The sequence below is a fragment of the Schistosoma mansoni genome, chromosome 6, assembly GCF_000237925.1.
Source record: "Schistosoma mansoni strain Puerto Rico chromosome 6, complete genome".
Lineage (NCBI taxonomy): Eukaryota > Metazoa > Platyhelminthes > Trematoda > Strigeidida > Schistosomatidae > Schistosoma > Schistosoma mansoni.
The window spans coordinates 18,630,108-18,651,120 of record NC_031500.1 but is presented as its reverse complement, the minus strand read 5'-3'; the positions used below and the strand labels follow the sequence as shown (position 1 = coordinate 18,651,120).

Here is a 21,013-nt window from a genome sequence, read left to right as displayed (position 1 = left end):
TGTACCCACGGCCACAATTGGTTAGCGGATTGGTAGTTTGTTTGTTATACACACTTCAATGATGACGAATGGCACAATTTCAAAAGAGTGACTGTATGATTGGGTAAATCCAGCATCTGGTGATTGATCACCTCAGACTAATTGATTTGTTTTCAATTAGATCGTCATCAGGCTTTACTCTAATATACATGAATATTTATATGAAAATGTTAGACCAATCAAGGCTATTTGAGTCAATAATCACAAAGAAATAGAATACATTACCAAGCATAATAATAGTTAAAAGTACAAGTTGATAGTAGGAAGACAAGTGTACTGATAGTAGTAAGAATAGTAAATTACAATAACAAAAGTCTTATCAATAATTAAACATAAGAATTAAGAGGTCAAACGTTGGTAAATAGACTGGAATAGTAATCACAAAACATTAAAATCATTACGTAATAAGAAGATGGAAACAATGCTTAACGATCCCAGCAAATTTCAAAAAGTCACCAATCATTCCGATATCAATAAAAAAGTGGAAAACCAATTGACTAACTCTCTTAAGGATTTAAAGAATAAGGGAATAATTACACAAGAGATTCTTGATTCTATTAAACCATCTGGATCTTATACGCCACGACTGTATGGTTTACCCAAAGTTTATAAACCAGGTCTTCCACTGCGCCCAGTCCTAGATATGTTCAATTCCCCTTATCACAAAATTGCAAAGTGGCTAGTACGTATCTTAGAGCCTTTGCACAAATCAATTGTTAGTACGAGTGTAAAAGATGTATTCGACTTCACTTCCAAAGTGGAAAATATGAATTTTAGTATAATAATAATAATAATATATTCTGGAAATAATATTTACAGAATTCACACCAGTTTACAGGCATGATCAGATTGTTATGAAAATCAACATTTAATGTAGAGAACAAACATGAAATATAAGAAAGTTTTATGTTTGCTGGTTTAGTAATTGATAAATAGTTTAAATATGGCATATGTCACGGCAAGCCAATACAACACCAGGGAACTTGTCATTTTTTTTATTAAGTGGATAGCCTGATGATTGATCAACATTGTTCTGTAAGGTTATTACCAGTGCCAGAGCGAGTTATTATTAATTATCTACAACTAGAGAAAGTAAAATTAAAGCAAAGAGCACGGAACACCAAAACAATGATAGCAAGTAAGAGGTTAAACATTTAAAGTTCCTATAATCTCACTTGTGGAGTAAGATACACTTACAGGCGCTAGAGCATTTAATGCATTTTCAGAGGAGCAAAAAGCATTAATTGAGCGAACAAACAATGGGAGAGAGTCTAACATACGGGTAGTTTGGGGTAAATTATTCCAGAGTCTAGAAATCTTACAGGTAAAGTAATTCATATAGAGAGAAGATCTAGAATATGTTTGTTTGGCTAAAGACAAGGAGTTATGAATGTCGTAATGTGAGGCCATAGCATATTGAATCGCCTGGCTGGATGTGAAGGATAGTTTGTTAAGTATTTTGAAAAAGAAGATAAGGTTAAGTTTGAGTCTCCTCTTCCATAAAGGGTCAATCCCTAGTTTACTACACCTCGAATTATATGTCAAGACACTATCAGGTCCAAGAGTACGAAATGTAAATCGTCTCTGTACTGATTCCAGTCTTAATTTATCCTTTATGCGCGTGCTACTAAGAAGAAACGCGCAGTAGTCGAGGAGTGGTCGAACACAGACTTTGTACATTAGAATACGAGATTCGCTGTTATGAAGGTTTCGAGTTATGAAACCTATAAGGCGTTGAGACTTGGACGTTTGTTTCATTATGTGTTCAGTAAACGACAAAATATGAAAAATATGTTCTCACTAGATGTAGTATCCTTGTTTACTAACGTACCACTTATGGAGACTATTGAGTTCATATGCGGGCAAATAACTGAAAAACAAATCAACATTGGCTTGCCGTAAGATTGTCTGAAAGAACTGCTTTTAAGATGTACAATGAATGTTCATTTTGTCTTCAACAATTCCTATTATAGACAAATAGACGGAATAGCCATGGGCTCACCTCTAGGTCAGATTCTTGCTGATCTATTCTTAGCTACGCTGGAAAATGGCCCACTTAAGGAGGCTATTAAGAAGCTCGATCTATACTGACGCTGCATCGACGATACATTCATTGTCGTGGATCAGAACACCAGTAAGGATGAACTACTAGAACAGTTCAACAGTGTACATTCAGCGATTAGCTTCACTTGTGAAGGCGAGTGTGACATGAAGCTGAATTTCCTTGACGTTACACTAAGCAGGCTAAGTGATGGCTCGTTAAGTAGAAGCGTGTATAGAAAAAGACCCTCTGCCTGCCAATACACTCACTTCTATAGCTTTACACCTATCCAATATAAGAGAAACTTGGTTAGATGCCTCACTAGTAGAGCAAATAAGATCTGTTCTGTTGATACTTTAAGTCAGGAACTGCAATTTATCTATAACTCACTGACTGAGATCGGCTACCATGCTGCGTTCATCAAAAAGTACATGTATGATACAAGGAAGAAGTCGGAGATTTAAACTGTTCGTAAGAAGCCTCTATACATGAAATTACCATTCAACGGGGATGTAGCTAGTGAAACTCTGAAAGATAGGTTAACAAAAGTAATTAGTAGAACTTTCTACGCAGCCTATCTAGCATTGAATTTCTCGAATCGACCAGTGATGTCTACTCAAACGAAGGATAAGTTACCTGAGTTGGCCTCCTACATGTGCATTTATAAGTTCAGCTGCTCCTGTGGAGATAGCTATATCGGGTGTACTACTAGGCAACTTAACCAACGAATGAGTTAACATCTACCAGCATGGTTTGGAAAGAGCCAAATAAAAACAATACGCAGTTCTATCTTGGCACATCTAATTGATAGTGGTCATATTGTCAATAAATTGAAGTCATTTCAAGTGATCTATCGTATACCTCCATCGTTTCCCAACGGAGTTCGCTCCCGTCTACTTCATATAGCAGAAGCCATAGGAATTCGTACATTCCATCCCAATTTATGTGTGCAGAAGAAATTCGTAACCCCCCTATCCCTTCCATGGCCGGACATAATTTAATAAATGACATTATTATTATTTGTAAAATTTTATTTTTATTATCTTAATTTGGTTATCATATTTTGTAATTTTCTACCTCTTTCCGTTTGTATTCTTCACTATCTATTTACTTACATACTTCTTATTACGTAATGATTTTAATGTTTTGTGATCACCATGGTAAGTCTATTTACCCATATTTAACCCCTTAATTCTTATGTTTAATTATTGATAAGACTTTTGTTATTGTAATTTACTATTCTTACTACTATCAGTACACTTGTCTTCCTACTATCAACTTGTACTTTTAACTATTATTATGCTTGGTAATGTATTCTATTTCTTTGTGATTATTGACTCAAATAGCCTTGATTGGTCTAACATTTTCATATAAATATTCATGTATATTAGAGTAAAGCCTGATGACGATCTAATTGAAAACAATATTGTTCACTTACATATGTTGTTCAAATTTTCACAATGGGAATCTTTAATAATTGATTTGTTTTATCAAGTGATGTTGACTTGGAAGAATGAACATTGGTAATGGGAATAGGCAATGAATGAAAAACGTCGGATCGTTACTGTTATAATTGTGTTTTGCTATATGAACGACCCAGCTATTCGTATTGCTTAGTATTCTTATCCAATGACACTGGACAAGACCCCAAAATCAGAACACGTTGAACAGGAATGAAATTGTATTCAAAATAATAATGATAAGTGAACAGCAATCACTAGTTTGAATAACGTTCATGTATTTATAGCATATACATAAGAAGCTTCTAGATTTTTCTCCAATAATTTGCCAGGGCTGATTAGTTTAGAATTAGCCAATCAGCGCGCAGCAATACCATCATGCATGAAACATGCTTCAATCCAATCTATGTCCCGTTAACACCTCCCCCTTGAGCAGATTCGTAGGATCTGGTGATAGGGTCCAACTGCAACCAAGTGACTGGCCTGTGCTTTCGATTTGTTCATTGTCTAGGTAATAAGGAAGTTGTATCACTCTTTGCTTGCACAGAAACTAACCTATCTCTTCCGGGCGCTTTGATTTCAAAGGTGTCTAGCAGAGCGTAAAGAGGTGTTTGATGTCGATTCTCGCTGCTGGCTATCGAAGTTGCTTTCAGTTGATTAGCATGACGTATCCAAACTTCTGAGCCAACTGACACCTCATAAGCCACATTCCCTTTCTTTCTCACGGTTCGACAAGCTGTCCACGTAGGATGTTTACCACGATAGTCCATAGCAAGTACTTTTTGACCCATCGTGAACAATCGTCTTTGTGCCCCATGGTGTCGATTGAACTGCTTCTCCATCGATAAGTTTCGTTGGGGCTCACGAGATGGCGTCGGACGGATGACATCGAAATGTGTCCTTGTTTTTCTGCCAAGTAACGCTTCCGCTGGATAGACCCCATTTGTTGTTTGAGGGTTCGGTGTAGAACGGTAGATAAACAGGAACCTCTCTAAGATCTCGTCGGTGGTACCCTCCCCTCTTGATTTTTTTAGGGCATTTTTGAACGTACCAACAAAGCGTTCTACCTGGCCATTCGATTGTGGGTGGAATGGAGGTGTTTGGATGTTCCCTATTCCGTTCTGCTGACAAAATTCGAAAAGATAGATGATGTAAACTGAGTGCCGTTTTCGCTGACTATTTGTTCTGGAACCCCGAAACGACTGAATAATTGCCGCAGTTTTCTAACTGTGCAGCTTGCTGTTGGATGTTCCATGATGAAAATTTCCGGCCACTTGCTGTATACATCAACTACCAGAAGGTAAGTTTGTCCATGGAATGGACCAGTGAAGTCTAAATGTATACGCTGCCACGGTGACTGTGGTATCGGCCATGACTGCAACTGAGCTCTACGTGGTGATTTCGCTGCAAATGCACATTTTGTACACGAACGGGATAGTTGCTCGAGTTGGGTATCTTATTGTGGCCAGTGTACATAACTTCGTGCTAGAGCTTTCATGCGGTTTATTCCAGGATGCCCTGCATGCAGCTGTTCGAGGACTGCCGGTTGCAACTCCTTTGGGATTATAACACGTTCAGCAAACATGAGACAATCGTCGATGATTGAAAGAGATAATCTGCGCTGATAAAACTGCTGAAGTTCTGTTGAACTAATCTTCGAGGGCCACTCTTCAAGGTGGAACTTTCTAACTTCTTGTAGAACAGGGTCTCGAAGAGTCTCTTTACTGACTTCATCTGATGACACTGGAGTGTTTCGAATTGCCGCCGATACTACACTCCGTATTTCTGGGACCTTTCCACCTGTCTTTTTTGCACGTGAAGTGGTGTCTGATGATGGACACGACACGTTACAAACGCTGTTGAAGGGTACCTCCATTATTCCAAGTTTTTCTAACATATCTAGACCAGGAAGATCAAGGTTTGGTCGTTCTGTTAGATAGCATACTCCTTTACAGCTATTTCCATTGAAGGAAAATTCACATTGTAATTTAACAACTAGTTTCAGTACACCTCCAGATGCGGTTTTAGCCGTTTTCTTGGTTGGCTTCATTGGCGGTCTTCCCAGCAAGTTATACGTCTCTCTAGACACTAGAGAACGATCCGGTGGACAATGGCCTTCTTTTTGTCTACGTCTGTTGCACACCTGACATTTATGCTTCTTAAATGGACAGAACCGTACATAATGCCAATCGCGGCATAACCAACAGGCATCCGTTGGTTTGTTATGAGTTTTATTGAGCTTCTGACTTTTTAACCTAGTCATAGCATTTACACTACTGCAGGTTGAATTGGAATTTGCCTGGTCAATTAACTGATTGTCGTGTTTGATGTTTTGTAGTCGTTTACACTCATCTGTCAATGTCTTGAGTGTGACGTTTGGGTCTTGATCCAAACGAGTTATAAGTCTGGTTCTAATTTCAGCATCTTGTAGTGACTGCAGAGCTTTGATGAATATTAGGCATTTAAATTGATCTTCTGTCAACGAGCGTAACTTGAACCGTTCACACTCTCTGTTGACGACGTCTGCTAGAGCACCATATTCATCGGCTTCATGTTTCACCAAATTCAGACACTGATATCTGATACTAAACAATGAGGAAGATTCACCGAATATCTCTGACAATTGCGTTACTGTCTCCTCGAAACTGAGCTCTCGAGGTAACTTTGGCAATATATGATCAGCATAACGTACATGTTCATTGCTTCCCAACTTACGCATCAAAAACCGGGTCTTCCATGCGTCATCATGTTGACAGAATTCTATTCTAAATGTATCTTCCCAACGCTTGAACCACGTGAGAAATGTATTTCCACTTTCGGGATCATATATGAATTCTGGGATGCTGCTAGCAACTGCATCACAAGAAGTACTTGAAACAGCATGTGAACTGGAGTTTTGGATGCCAAACTGTTGCATCAGAGTCTCCAACAACCGCATTTGTGCATCAAGTTGTGCTTGCTGTTGTTGTAGTATTCGGCTGAGCTGGTCGCCTGATATAGGCATTTTGATTGAATTTTCCTTTTTCCTCGTCGCCACTTCATAATTGTGTTTTGCTATATGAACGACCCAGCTATTCGTATTGCTTAGTATTCTTATACGATGACACTGGACAAGACCCCAAAATCAGAACACGTTGAACAGGAATGAAATTGTATTCAAAATAATAATGATAAGTGAACAGCAATCACTAGTTTGAATAACGTTCATATATTTATAGTATATACATAAGAAGCTTCTAGATTTTTCTCCAATAATTTGCCAGGGCTGATTAGTTTAGAATAAGCCAATCAGCGCGCAGCAATACCATCATGCATTAAACATGCTTTAATCCAATCTATGTTCCACTAACAGTTACACAACTAAATTTTGAGATATATATGAAGAGAATGTCATGGTTGAATGAATGTGCCTTCAAGCACAACTGATGGTAATATGCATAGTTATATTCTTCACCGTCCTTCATTATTCTTTGCAGGGCTATTGAGAAAACACTTTGCTGCATTGTTGTGAATGCTGAAGGTAGTTTTCAAAGTGTGGGATAAACGTCTAAAGTCATTATTAATATGGTTGTGCATAGACATGTAAAGTCTTGCAAACTCCTGACAGATGTTTTCTTATCAATTGCTAACCATCACCTTCATTCATATATTTATCTTTTTATAAATTCTTGTAGGACGAGACGTCAATACATTTAAATACATGAACACAAGCAACGGATTCAAAGATCTAAAATACCTTATCTAGGAAATATACTCCGTAACGTACAGGTTGTTAGTGTTAACCTAGTCAATAACCTGTATTCTTAAAAATTCTTCAATTTGGAAAGTTGTACAAATTTAGATATTCTTCCACTGTTTCTCCTTCAAATACTACTAATGATTGTGATAAATGTGATGAATGGTGATAATCACTAAACTGATCAAACGGCCTTAAATACTACCCTGTATTACGCCAATTCTAATAGGGATATCGTTCGTCAATGTAGAGTTAATTTTAAATAATTGATGTGCAGACTTCAATCTATGATACATCACTGCGATTAGTTAACTTAGATTGTAAGAGAATTGAGCTTAAATAAAGATCATCTTAACAACGTTCAAACTGGATATCTGCAAACCACAATGATGTATTCTCTTCTAAATGAAACATGAAACAAAATGGATAGTGCAATTTATTCTGCTACTCAATTGACAACTTTATTATCGGATGTGTATTTGGAATGTTTTGCTTATGAGGATTGTTGAAGGTCAGTTAAACTGATCGATTTTATGAGAGAAGAGAAAGAGTTATCTTGTTCATCATCGTCAGACTGACAGATGTCAATTCATATTTGTCACTTTATCGTGAATGCTATCAGTGTTGACATCTGTGTGCAGTTTGATGCTAAGATGTGTATTGATTACTTTCATTAACAATATGACCTATCTCAACATTCCTTTCACCTGTCTATTAATGTCTGTTCATCGTTATTCAGATGTCATTATACAAAATGTTATGCTGGTATCTATTCGTGAACAACATGTGTGTATTGACCATGATTGAAGTTCCAGCGAATATCTGTTCAGTTATGTGATGAAATCTGTTCACCAATTGATCACATTCTCACTATGCATTGGAATGAGATGTCTCATATGGTAGAGATCGAATGCATTCTCATTTGAACTGAGACGTTGGTTATTCGATGTGTGGACAGGAAGCGTTTATGGACGTTGACTAGATTGACAGTAGTACAGAAGTAAAAGAAGTGCGAGCGTTTCTCTACATGTACATTCAAACAGCTTGATTTACAGAAGCTATTCTCCTGTCACTGTCCACCTAAGTGGTTATTTTAGGTGTCCTCGCTACCCAATCTGATCGTTCAGATTGTCATCTTTCCCGACTCTTCTATTTGGTCAGCGAAGATATAGTTCATTTCTTTATATTGTTCGGTTGTTGACCGAATTGAATATCTAGGTACGATCAATATTCTAACCTCCTTGGTCATCTCTCTGTCGAAATATCAGCAATATCAAATACCATAGTATCTGTTTGTTGATATCGATACATGATTGACAACGGTTGACAGACAATCGACTGATATAGCAATAATGTATTTGCTTACTTACTTACTCTCTTAATAATAATAATAATATATATTCTGAAAATAATATTTACAGAATTCACACCAGTTCACAGGCATGATCAGATTGTTATAAAAATCAACATTTAATGTAGAGAGCAAACATGAAATATAAGAAAGTTTTATGTTTGCTGGTTTAGTAATTGATAAATAGTTTAAATATGGCATATGTCACGGCAAGCCAATACAACACCAGGGAACTTGTCATTTTTTCTTAAGTGGATAGCCTGATGTTCTGTAAGGTTATTTCAAGTGCCAAAGCGAGTTATTGATAATTATCTACAACTAGAGAAAGTAAAATTAAAGCAAAGAGCACGGAACAACAAAACAATGATAGCAAGAGGTTAAACATTTAAAGTTCCTATAATCTCACTTGTGGAGTAAGATACACTTACAGGCGCTAGAGCATTTAATGAATTTTCAGAGGAGCAAAAAGCATTAATTGAGCGAACAAACAATGGGAGAGAGTTTAACATACGGGTAGTTTGAGGTAAATTATTCCAGAGCCTAGAAATCTTACAGGCAAAGTAATTCATATAGAGAGATCTAGAATATGTTTGTTTGGCTAAAGATAAGGAGTTACGAATGTCGTAATGTGGGGCTTTAGCATATTGAATCGCCTGTTACTCTCAATGGAGCGTAGACCGCCGACCAGCATTCTCCAACACACTTTATAATTCTATCCAACTTTTGTTCATTCCTATCATGTCTGTTTCCATTTCTCGACGTAATATGTTTTTTGGTATTCCTATTTTGCTTTGACGTTCAGGATTTCATGTGAGAACTTGTCTTGTGATGCTTTTGTGTGATTTCCCCAATGTTTGTCCTACCTACTTCCTGCGATCCTTCCTGATTTCTTTCTCCGCTTGAATTTGGTTTGTTCTTTCACACTGTAGGCTGTCGCTCATAGTGTCCGACGAACATATCCGAAGTATTTTGCGTAGATAACTATCAGTGGATGATGGATGATGGCGTTCGTAATTCTCCAGGTTTCCACCCCATACAGTAGAACTGTCTTGACAATTGTGTTAAAAATTCTGATCTTGGTGTTGGTTCACAATATTTTTCATTTCCAGATTTTTTTCAGTTGTAAATATGCTGTTGTTGCTCTCCGATGCGCGTCTTCTTATCTGCAACAGATCCACCGTGCTCATCGATGATGCTGCTCAGTTATGTAAAGATATTTTCATCTACCAAAGCTTCTCCATAAAGTGCAATTCGATTGGTGTATGCTGTGTTGTATTTCCGGAAGGGTGATGCCCCTATAGTTATCACAATAGCTGCGATCGTTTTTCTTTGATATTTGATCAAAAGTCCATCATTCCAGTCTGTTGGTAATTGCTCTTCATCCCAAATCTTACTGCAGAGAATGTGGAGTATCTTTCCAGCTGTTGCTACATCTGTTTTCAGTGCCTCTTCCGGAACGTTGTCTGGTTCTGCTGCTCTGCCGCACTTGATTTGTCTGACGGCCATACTGATCTACTCAATTGTTGTTGGGCCAACATCCATTGAGAGATACGTGGGTGCTCCTTCGATGTTGGATGGGTGCATTCGAGCTGGTCGATTGAGAAGTTCTTTGAAGTGTTCTACTCACCTGTTCCGTTGTTCTTCAATGATGTGATTACTTTGGCTTCCTTGCTTTTCACTGGTCGTTCTTTTCTACTGTAATTCCTGGCCAGTTTCTTTGTAATATTATACAATTGTTCCATGTTTCCTTCTCTTGCAGCCTTTTTCAACGTCATTGCTAGATCTTTCACTTGTTGACGTTTGTCGGTTCTGATTCTTCGCTTCACTTGCTCGTTTACTTCTGTGTAATCGGCTTGTGCCCTGGCTTCTTCTGCTCTTGTTTGGCTGATATTAATTGTTACCTTCTAGTTCTTCCTTTCTTCAACATTATCCAGTGTACCAACAGTGATCATTTCCTTGTGCTGTTGCTTCTTGTGGCCCAGATCCTCACGACATTTTGAAGTGATTGCCTATTTTACCTTTTTCCAGTTGCTCTCCATAGTGGTCTCCTCTCCATTGAGTAGATCATGAAACGCCTGCGGCTTATTGTTGAGGGCTATGTTGAATTTGTTGAGTTTGTCAGTATCTTGAAGAAAGGCCGTATTAGACATTTTTGATGCTGTCCGCCCCGTTGTCCAGTGCATCTTGAAATTTAATTTGAACTTGGCGACCAGCGATTGATGATCTGAGGCAATATTAGCTCCTCTCCTGGTTCTCACATTCTCCATCGTCCTCTTGAACTTTTTGTTGATGCAGATATGGTCCGTTTGGTTCTGTATAGAGTGATCCAATGAAGTCGAGGTAGTTTTGTGAATGCGTTTGTGTAGGAATATGGTGCCACCTATGACCAATTAATTGAAGTCACAAAGGTTTGTAAATTTATCACTATTTTCGTTCCTTTCTCCCAGTCCATGTCGTCCAATGACGTCATCGTATCCAGTGTTGTCCATTCCAACCTTGGCATTGAAATCTCTCAGAATGATCAGGTCGTTTGTTGGATACTTCTCGAAGATCGACTGCGGCCTATTGTATAATTGCGATGCCCTCTCACTTTGATTCGAAGAGGACTTTGATAATTCTCAGTCCATGAGATTCCCATCCTATAAGTGCATTTTGTGTTTTTTTCGACAGCATCCATGCCAATCCTTGTGTATGTGGGGCATTTTATTCTCCATGACCAGAGCATAACAGAAGTTCCCTTGAAGTTAGTCGTTGTTGTCCAACCTGTGTCCAATGTGTTTCACTGATTCCAAGAACCTCCAGCTTGTATTTCCTCATTTCTGCAGCAATTCGGAAGACTCTTCCGTCTCTCACATTGTCCGGACGTTCCATGTATCTTTGAAAATTGTCGCTCTGGTTGTTAGAAGGTGCATCGGCCTCATGACTTCCGAAGGAACCCGACCTTCATCATGAGACGTCATAATTACTCCTCCTATTATCATGGCAGAATTGAAATGGTTTGAATAATTTTTTCTGGTTAGAGTTTTTTTCAGAGAGCTGGTTTTCTACGGGATGAAGTCGCTAACATCATGCCCAAGCCTTCTCCTTTACCCGGACCTGGGACCGGCAGTAGCCCCCGGAGGAGCTACAGGCGGAGTTATGGTTTTGGAAGGGTCAGATAAAAACAATACGTGGTCTTATCTTGATACATCTAATTGATAGTGGTCATAATGTAGGTAAATCGAAATCATTTCGAGTGATTTATCGTATACCACAATCATTTCCCAACGGAGTTCATTCCAGTCTCCTCCATATAGCTGAAGCCATAGGAATTCGTACATTCCATCCCAATTTATATGTACAGAGGTAATTTGTAACCGTTCTATCCCTTCCATGACTGGACATAACTTAACACGTGACATTATTTTTAAATTTGATTATCATTTGTTTGTAATTTATCATCTCTTTCCGGGCTCACCTCTGGGCCCGATTCTCTCTTATCTCTTCCTAGCTAAGCTAGAATATGGACCACTTAATGAGGTTGTTTGAAAGCCTAATATTTACTGCCGCCACATCGACGATACATTCATTGTCGAAGATCAGAACACCACCAAGAAAAAGTCCTAGAACAGTTCAACAGTGAACATCCAGCGGTTAGTTTTACTAGTGAAGGCGAGTGTGAAAAAAAGCTGAATTTCCTTGACGTCACATTAAGCAGGAGAAGTGATGGCTCATTAAGTAGAAGTGTGCATATAGAAAAAATCCTTCTGCCTGCCAATATACTCAATTATATAGCTTGACACCTATCCAGTGTAAGAGAAATTTGGTTAGATGCCTCACTAGTAGAGCAAAAAGAACTGTTTAGTAGATACTGTAAGCCAGGAGCTGGATAATATCAATAACTAACTGACAGAGAGCAGCTACCCTAAAAAATACATGCATTATACAAAGGAAGAATTCAGAGATTTCAAATGTTCGAAAGAAACTTTTATACATGAAATTACAATGCAACGGGGATGTGGCTGGTGATACTCTGAAAGATAGATTAACGAAAGGATATTCTACGCAGCCAATCTTGCATTGACTTTTCGAGTCAACCATTGATGTCTACTCAAGCGAAACTTGTACTTTTATCTATTATGCTCGGTGATGTATTCTATTTCATTGTGATTGTTATTGACTCAAAAAGCCTTAATTAGTCTAAACTTTTCGTATAAATATTCATGTATATTAGAGTAAAGCCTGATGACGATCTATGTGAAAACAATATTGTTCGCCTACCCGTGTTGTTCTAATTATTAAAGTGACGTAGTGACAATGAGACTGTTTGGTTTCATATCAGTTGGATGTACGTGATTATCGGTAGTTTGTTTTTTCAATGGACTTACTCAGTTTTGAATGAGAATCAAGATGAAGAGAACAATGGTTTCAGTTAAACGCCGTTAATTGTCTGTGTATAAAATAAAAAGGAGCATTCGACGTGGTTGCAATATTCAGGATTAAATAGGAATGGATGCAGAATACATCAATGCGATCCTTCTCTATTCTCTGTCAACAATTGTCAATCATGTATCGATATCAACAAACAGATACTATGGTGTTTGATATTGCTGATATTTCGACAGAGAGATGAAAAACGAGATCAGAATGTTATTCCTACTTCGATATTCAAGTCAGTCAACAATCGAACAATATATAGGAATGCTCTGTATTTGATGACCGAATAGAATAGTCGGAATCGATAACGATTTGGACAATGAGATTGTAAATGAAAGACACCTAAAATAAATATTCAGATGAACAGTGACAGGAGAATACCTAACTACAACTATTCCAACAAATCCAGCTTCTGTAAATCAAACTGTTTGAATCTACATGTAGGGCGATGCTCGCACTTAATTTCCTTCTACACGTCATGATGTTGTTTATGATGATAGCGTGAAATTCACATTGAACCATAGAACACAGACAACTCTATATTACCAATGTCACCCTTTCGCCGTACATATCCTCTTTGACAATTTAACATGAATAATCTGCCACAATAATACCAAGCATCAAGCCAAACAAAATAAACGTTCCGTAATATTAACTCAACTACTGAGTATTAGTAAGTAATATAATGCCTTCAATGAGATGTAAAACGAGACGAGATGAAGTTAAATATTGTTGAGCAAATTCAACTCTTGATTGTCCATCAATTAGTCAACTGATGATGTGTAATTATACAACTGTAGTTTTTGACCTTATTCACCTACTACCGGCTGTTACCCTTGTCGAGGAGCATAGGCCGCAAATCAATATTCTCCATCCAACCTTGTCCTGGGAAATAATTTCCAGTTCTTTCCAGTTAACATTCATCCTTTTCAAATCTGCTTCTATTTCTCGGCCTAATGTGTTCTTTGAGCTTTCTCTTCCGAATTCCAAGTTAGGGATTGCCTGGTGATACAGTTTCGTGACTTCAGTAATGTATGTCCGATCCACTTCCAACGCCTTTCCTAATTTCCTCTCCAGATGGAAGCTGGTTTGTCCTCTCCACAGAAGGCTGTTACTGATTTTAGCTTACCAGTGAATGTTGAGTATCTTACGTAAACAACTTTTCATAAATACTCGAACCTTCTTGACGATGGATGTAGTAGTTGTCCACGTCTCTGCTCCAAACAGTGGAAATGACTGTCTTTACGTTCATATTGAAGATTCACACTTTGGAGTTAGTTGACAGCCGTTTTCAGTTCCATCTATTCTTTAAGTGTAGAAATGCTGCCCTTGCTTTGCCAATCGTCACCTTTACATCTGCATCTGACCCTTATTTTTTTCATTGATGCTTCCCAGGTACGTGAGTGTTTCCACCTCTTCCAGAGTTTCTCCATCAAGTGTGATTGAGTTCGTGTTCTCCGTGTTGTATTTGAGAATCTTGCTTTTTCCTTTGTGTATGTTGAGTAATGTTGTCGTTATATCATAGTGAAGAGGAAAGTACCGATAACTTTCGCGACCTATTCGGTGAATAGCTTTCTTATATCTGTTTGCCTCCTCATTGTAAGTTTCATTTTTACCTATAGATTAGTATTATACGATTTACTGTTCCTCAATTATGTTCAGTTTATTGATTACCGTCTCCCACGGTCACAGCCACATTTAGCTTCGTCTTGTACAAATATTATTTTCTACTTTATTGTGTGATGTGGTCTGTCTGCTTGTAAGGTATAAAAAACAAAGTATACCTGGAATAAAGGATTAGTATATCTGAAGCTGTAATTCGTGTTCTGGAATCAAGTGGATAGGCTAGGCGCGTAGATGACCGATAAAGACTCTGGGCTGCTCATACCGGTCGAGCCTCATCGATTCGGCACTGTGCTGAAATAAGATAAGTCGTATTTCGATTAACGGATAATTCACGTGATTGAGAGCTGGGCATTAAATCTCAACAAATTGATGACGGCCTTTTAATTCAGAAGAGGAGTGTTACTATGTCGCTCACGTCAAGAGTTGAATGGTTAGATGAAATCCTTAATACAACAAATGAAATTGTCTGTAGTTTTCGACACAATTTTATGATTTATTCGTACCCCGTTATTATGAACTGATTATGTCAACGGATGAGAGAGTATTTTCATCTTCTGAACTAATTTACAAATAAGCCTATTTGACTTTTGCGGATACTCGACAATATAAGAACGAACTACTGAAATTACTACAATCTTCACAAATACACATTCTAATAACAATCTTCATGTGGTTATTAGTGACCACCTTCAACACTCTCCGTTCACTGTTAATTGTAATCGATAATTCAGATGACATGATGATTATTGAGACTAGTTGTTTCTTACTGCAAAGTAGTCGATCTGTACATCGATTCTAATCGAACGTGCCTATTAAGCTATCCATTATCTACTCATTCATAACAACGACGAAGAGAGAGAGAAAACGTTTCAAATTCTGTGACAGATATATTTATTAACATGTTATTTTAAAAAAATTGTGAATAGAATAGAAAAAATGAAATCTTCTTCAGATCACCATCTACTGAGATATTGATGTGCTGAAATCAATTTTCATCAGACACCATCCTCATTTCACCCAGATGACTAGTAGTTATCGGGATTCGGAAAATCACCGTCAATTTCGGGAGGTGGAGGAATTAAACGAGGATCATCTGGATTGGGGCGATGATCGTCAACTTCGACACCAATTGGAATTTGGTTCCAATCTGGTTCATTACCCAATTTGACTTCGGTGACAGTAGGGTTCTTTGAGTCTATAGGCGAAATGAGAGAGAAATCAACAGTTAGTTATGGGTTAGCAGTTACTAGCTTACTATTATAGCAACCAGATATGAAGAATTTTACTTACTTCTCGTATCACAACCTGACTCAACGAACTGAATGATTGTAAGGTGCACTGCAAACAGCATGATCAGCATCTTGATATATCTCATTTTCAGACTGATCGCTCTCACGTAAGATGAAGGAATCAGTGACACTGTTCTCTGACTATAATCAAATATCAAGCTACCACAACGTCGTTTATATACTCATACTGTCTAGATGACACTTATCAGCACAGACAATAACACGCTGACACATACGTTCGTGGTTGGTCATAACTTATTTATTTATTGGACACAATAGGTACCCACGGTCACAATTCTTTAGTGGATTGGTAGTTTGTATGTTACACACACTTCGATGACGACGAATGGCACAATTTCAATAGAGTTACTGTATGATTGGGGTAAATCCATCTTATGTTGATCGATCACTCCAGCCTAATTGATTTGTGTTATCAGGTGATGTTGATCAGGAAGAATGAACATTGGTGATGGGAATAGGCAATGAATGAGAAACGTTGGGTTATTATATTACTAAAATTGGAGATTTATGTGAAGAGCATGTCATGGTTGAATGAATGTGCCTTCAAACACAACTGACGGTAATATATATAGTTATATTCTTCACTGTCTTCCATTATTCTTTGCAGGGCTATTGAGAAAACACTTTGCTGCATTGTCGTGAGTGCTAACGCTAGTTTCTAAGCTGTTGAGGAAACGTCTAAAGCCATTATTAATATGGTAGTGGATAAACATGTTAAGCCTTGTAAACTCCTGATAGATGTTATCTAATCAGATACTAACCATCACCTTCATTCATATATTTCTCCTTGTACATCTTCTGGTAGAACGAGGCATCAATACACTCAAATACATGCACAGAAGCAAGGGCATCAAAGATTGCTCAAAATATACACATTATCATTAGAGGCGGGTACATATCCTGAAGCCTGGAAGGTAACGTATGTTCTTCCCAAACACAAATCAGGACCGAGAAACCTGGTCGGAAACTACAGACCTATAAATATCACTCCAGTTATTTCGCGCATAATGGAAAAAGTGATACAAAGTCAACTATCTGATCACCTACTTAAGGAAGAACTAATAGACCCAACACAACATGGTTTCATTAGAACAAGATCATGTAGTACATGTCTGATAGACTTCTTCAACGAGGTTACTCGCATACGTGACCAGAAAAAGCTAGTGATTATACTTTATTTCGATATAAAGAAAGCCTTTGATAAAGTACCCCATAATCTTCTAATCAACAGACTCCAGTCAGTTGGAATTATAAACCCCCTATTGCAATGGATTAAGTCTTTCCTCACAAACAGATACCAAATAACCAAGCTTAACTCTACAACATCCACACCTCGACCAATAACCAGTGGTGTTGTGCAGGGTAGTGTCTTGGGTCCATTGCTCTTTATAATTTATATCAACAATATATGCAAGTGCTTTACTACAGGTAAGACCTACCTTTACGCTGATGACTTAAAAGTCATCTATAAAACTGACATTGGTGATGTACGAAGTACTATGCAAACGATCCAACATGAACTCAACAAAGTAGACGACTGGTGCAAACGCTGGGGGCTAGAGCTCAACACAGAGAAATGCGGTTGGCTATGTATTGGTAACACGTCACTTAAACTAAAACTAACACTTAACAAAAACCCACTGCTCAGACTGACATCAGTAACTGACCTTGGGGTACATTACTCCGACAGTCTTAACTTCTCTGAACATATTTCAACTAAAGCATCTCAAATGCGGAGATTGCTTGGCTTCATCCTTCGTAATTTCTTTCAAAAGGAAACGAAAATCATCCTGTATAAAACCTGCGTAAGACCCATCGTCGAATACTGCTCGTTCTTATTTTCCAACCTACGCCTATCTGATATACTTAAGGTGGAAGGAATACAGCGAGACTTCACCCGCAAAATACTTAAGAATGACCAACTCACTGACTACAAATCCAGATGCCACATCTTAGGACTAGAACCCCTCTGGAAAAGAAGGCTTAGGTCTAACTTAATTCTTTATTTCAAACTCCTTAAAAACCTTACTTATTCCACATGTAATATAGCTCTCTACCAAGACTCACATGGATACAACCTTCGAGACAAAGTATCCACTGTCAAAATTGAAAAACACAGATCAAAAACACGTGAAAACTTCTTCCTTATCAAGTACGCATTGATATGGAACAGTCTGCCTTCTGAAGTACGCATGGCAGACAAATTACATACGTTTACAAGACTTATTAATCAACCCCTCACCTGCATAGATCTGGTGCAAACGAACACATCCACGTCCCACACAGACATCATAGGCTCTCTACATATATAGACTGAATTGCCTTATTTCCCTACCTTGTAGTTGTATTAGATACTTTCCCCTCCCTAATTCTTTTCAATTGAAGTAGACAGGCAACTCACTGGATCTATCAATACTCGGTCGCTAAACGACGCTTATAAATACCCTGAAACACCAGAAGAAACGCACAATCGACTGACTACTGCCAGTGGTCGTACAACCACAGAACCTGTCACCCATCAACCGGTTAGCATAGAACAAAACAACCTCAGCGCGAATTTAGTGTGAGTTAATTCTTGTCTATTCTTTATCAGTTTTTACTCATCTGTACACTATGTTGCCTTGCCATTAATATTATTTCACCACTCGTTATCTTACCTTATCTGTAACTAATATAAATCTCCACTTTTCCGCCTACTATGGTAAACAAATATCCTACACTATACCCTTCCTAATGCCTATACTCTGATTTGTAACCTACACTTCACTATATAGTCAATAAAAACATTGCATCGAAGCCTTACCCACAGTCCATAATTTGTAACTGTCTGATAAGCTTGTAACATGGTACTTATAGAAATAGTGTTTTCCAACAGGATGTGAAACACAGAGAATTGTGTGAGGTATGATATGTATCCAAAAAATAAGCATAAATGAGCCTAACATCACAAAAGGAGGGAGGGTGGAGTTACTGACCAGCAAGCACTGATGGTGTGGGCGATGATTTCAATCCACCCGTGTTTGTGGGGCAGAACATTTTGTTTGTATCAGGCTCTTTATGGATGAGAACAAGTCAATAGATCTGTGATATTGAGATTGTTCACCTGCACTCATCATTCAGACTCATGTTTCTAATTTTTGTGCTGGATTAACTATTCTACCAAGACAACCTTTAACATGCTAACTCAGACTTTTACATGAAGACTGTGTGGCAGGCATCGGATGAGAAAAGAAAAAAAAAACTGACTGTAAAGGATACGGTTGCTATTTTACTTAACACTACTCTCTCTATGCACTCTCTGTTCTTCCTCATTCCAACCTTGACTTCCCTCCTTCATTGGAACCTACTCCACATTGATAAATATCACAACTCATTGTTCTTTATTACTGCCTTCTCTCTTCTGGGGCCCCTAATCGCAGTTCACTCTTGCAACATGAGCTAGTATCAATTTAATCTAATAATTTATCATACCTCCATCTGTTCCACTAATAAATGTTAAGCATTGATTATCGCTCATATCCAAATGCCTTGCTGCTCCTCGGTTTCTCTTTTGTTTTTTCTCTTCAGAATCTTGCTCTGAGGGTGAAGCTATGTAACTTCGGACATCTGGAACAAGCTCGACGAACGCGCTTTCCCAAGGTCATAGCTCGAACCAGGCGCTCCACAAGCCTACTTTATAACAACTATAAACTTAAAAAGCTGCATTACATAAATACTTAGCACTACCGAAACCCTATTACACTTTTTGTCGAGATTGGATCTGGTATATAACGTGGACTCTATGCCCCTTTGGAAACTATTCTTATGAAAACACATTATATGTGAACGAATGAACTGCTATCAACTTTTATAGATTATAATTACTAAACAAGCTTGCTTGGGATGCATACTGTGAACCAGTATATGTTGTAGATTGTAGATCATGCCTGTAAAAATGGCGTGTACCTGCTACTGCAGAAATATATTATTATTATTATTATTATCTATAATACCTTATCTAGCAAATTAACTCCGTGACGAAAGGGTTGTTAGAGCTAATCTAGTAAAACACATGTATTCTCAAACATTCTTCAATTTGGAAAGTTGTACAGATTTAGATATTCTTCCACTGTTACTACTTCAAATACTACTAATGATTGTGATAAATGCCTTAAATGGTGATTATCACTAAACAAAGCGAACGACCTAAAACACTACCTTGTATTACAACAATTTTCACGGGAACAGCGTTCGTCAATGGAGAGTTAATTTGAACTAATTGATGTGCTAATATATACACCCCTACTATTAGTACGGTAAAGCATGTTGTCGTGAAGTATATTTTTGTTTGGTAAAGTGATCATAATACTTTTGTTCGAAGGCCTGGAACCAGACGGTCTTTTGTAAACCTGCTACTTACGTAATACAGACTTATTAATATCAAACAGTTTTTCAAAATTTTTCAAATCGGAACCACGTATTTGGTTATGGGCTTAGGTGTTATCTTATCAGATACTAACCATCATCTTCATTCAGATATTTCTTTTTGTATATCTTCTGGTAGAACGAGACATCAATTCCATGCACACAAGCAAAGGTATCAAAGATCTATAATACCTTATCTGGCAAATATAGTCCATGCCAAGCAGGTAGTTAGAGTTAACCTTGTCAATAACCTGTATTTTCAAACATTTTGCAATTCGAAAAGATGCACAGATTCAGATATTCCTCTTCTATTACTACTTTTACTACTACTGATCCCACTACTACTACTACTGCTACTACTACTACTACTTCTACTACTACGATGTGAGATAGAAAGGAATGCGTAACGACTTATCAAAGATGGACCTTGTAACCTGATCCTCACAGCTTTATTATCTTTATAGCTTACACCGATGACGAGCGTATTACGAATCTTTCCTCAAGAATGTGTTCAACGCTGTACAATATACATTTTACAGTTGGCTGAATTAAGCTCCAGCTGCCATTTTGAGCAGCATTACGATGGATTGTTAGGCTCCATGTTGATGCAGTTTTGTATATTGTTCAGAT

General features: G+C 37.8%; 1 protein-coding gene across 1 annotated transcript; it reads right to left on the bottom strand.

The window, feature by feature from the left end:
• Positions 1-15,538: 15,538 nt before the first annotated feature.
• Smp_191670 (hypothetical protein) lies at positions 15,539-16,044 on the bottom strand (the record flags this gene model as incomplete). The annotated part of the gene is made up of 2 exons (XM_018798500.1): positions 15,539-15,864; positions 15,960-16,044. The coding sequence occupies 2 exons, from the start codon at positions 16,042-16,044 to the stop codon at positions 15,695-15,697; spliced, it is 255 nt and encodes an 84-aa protein (XP_018653435.1). The 3' UTR covers positions 15,539-15,694.
• Between the last annotated feature and the right edge of the window lie 4,969 nt (positions 16,045-21,013).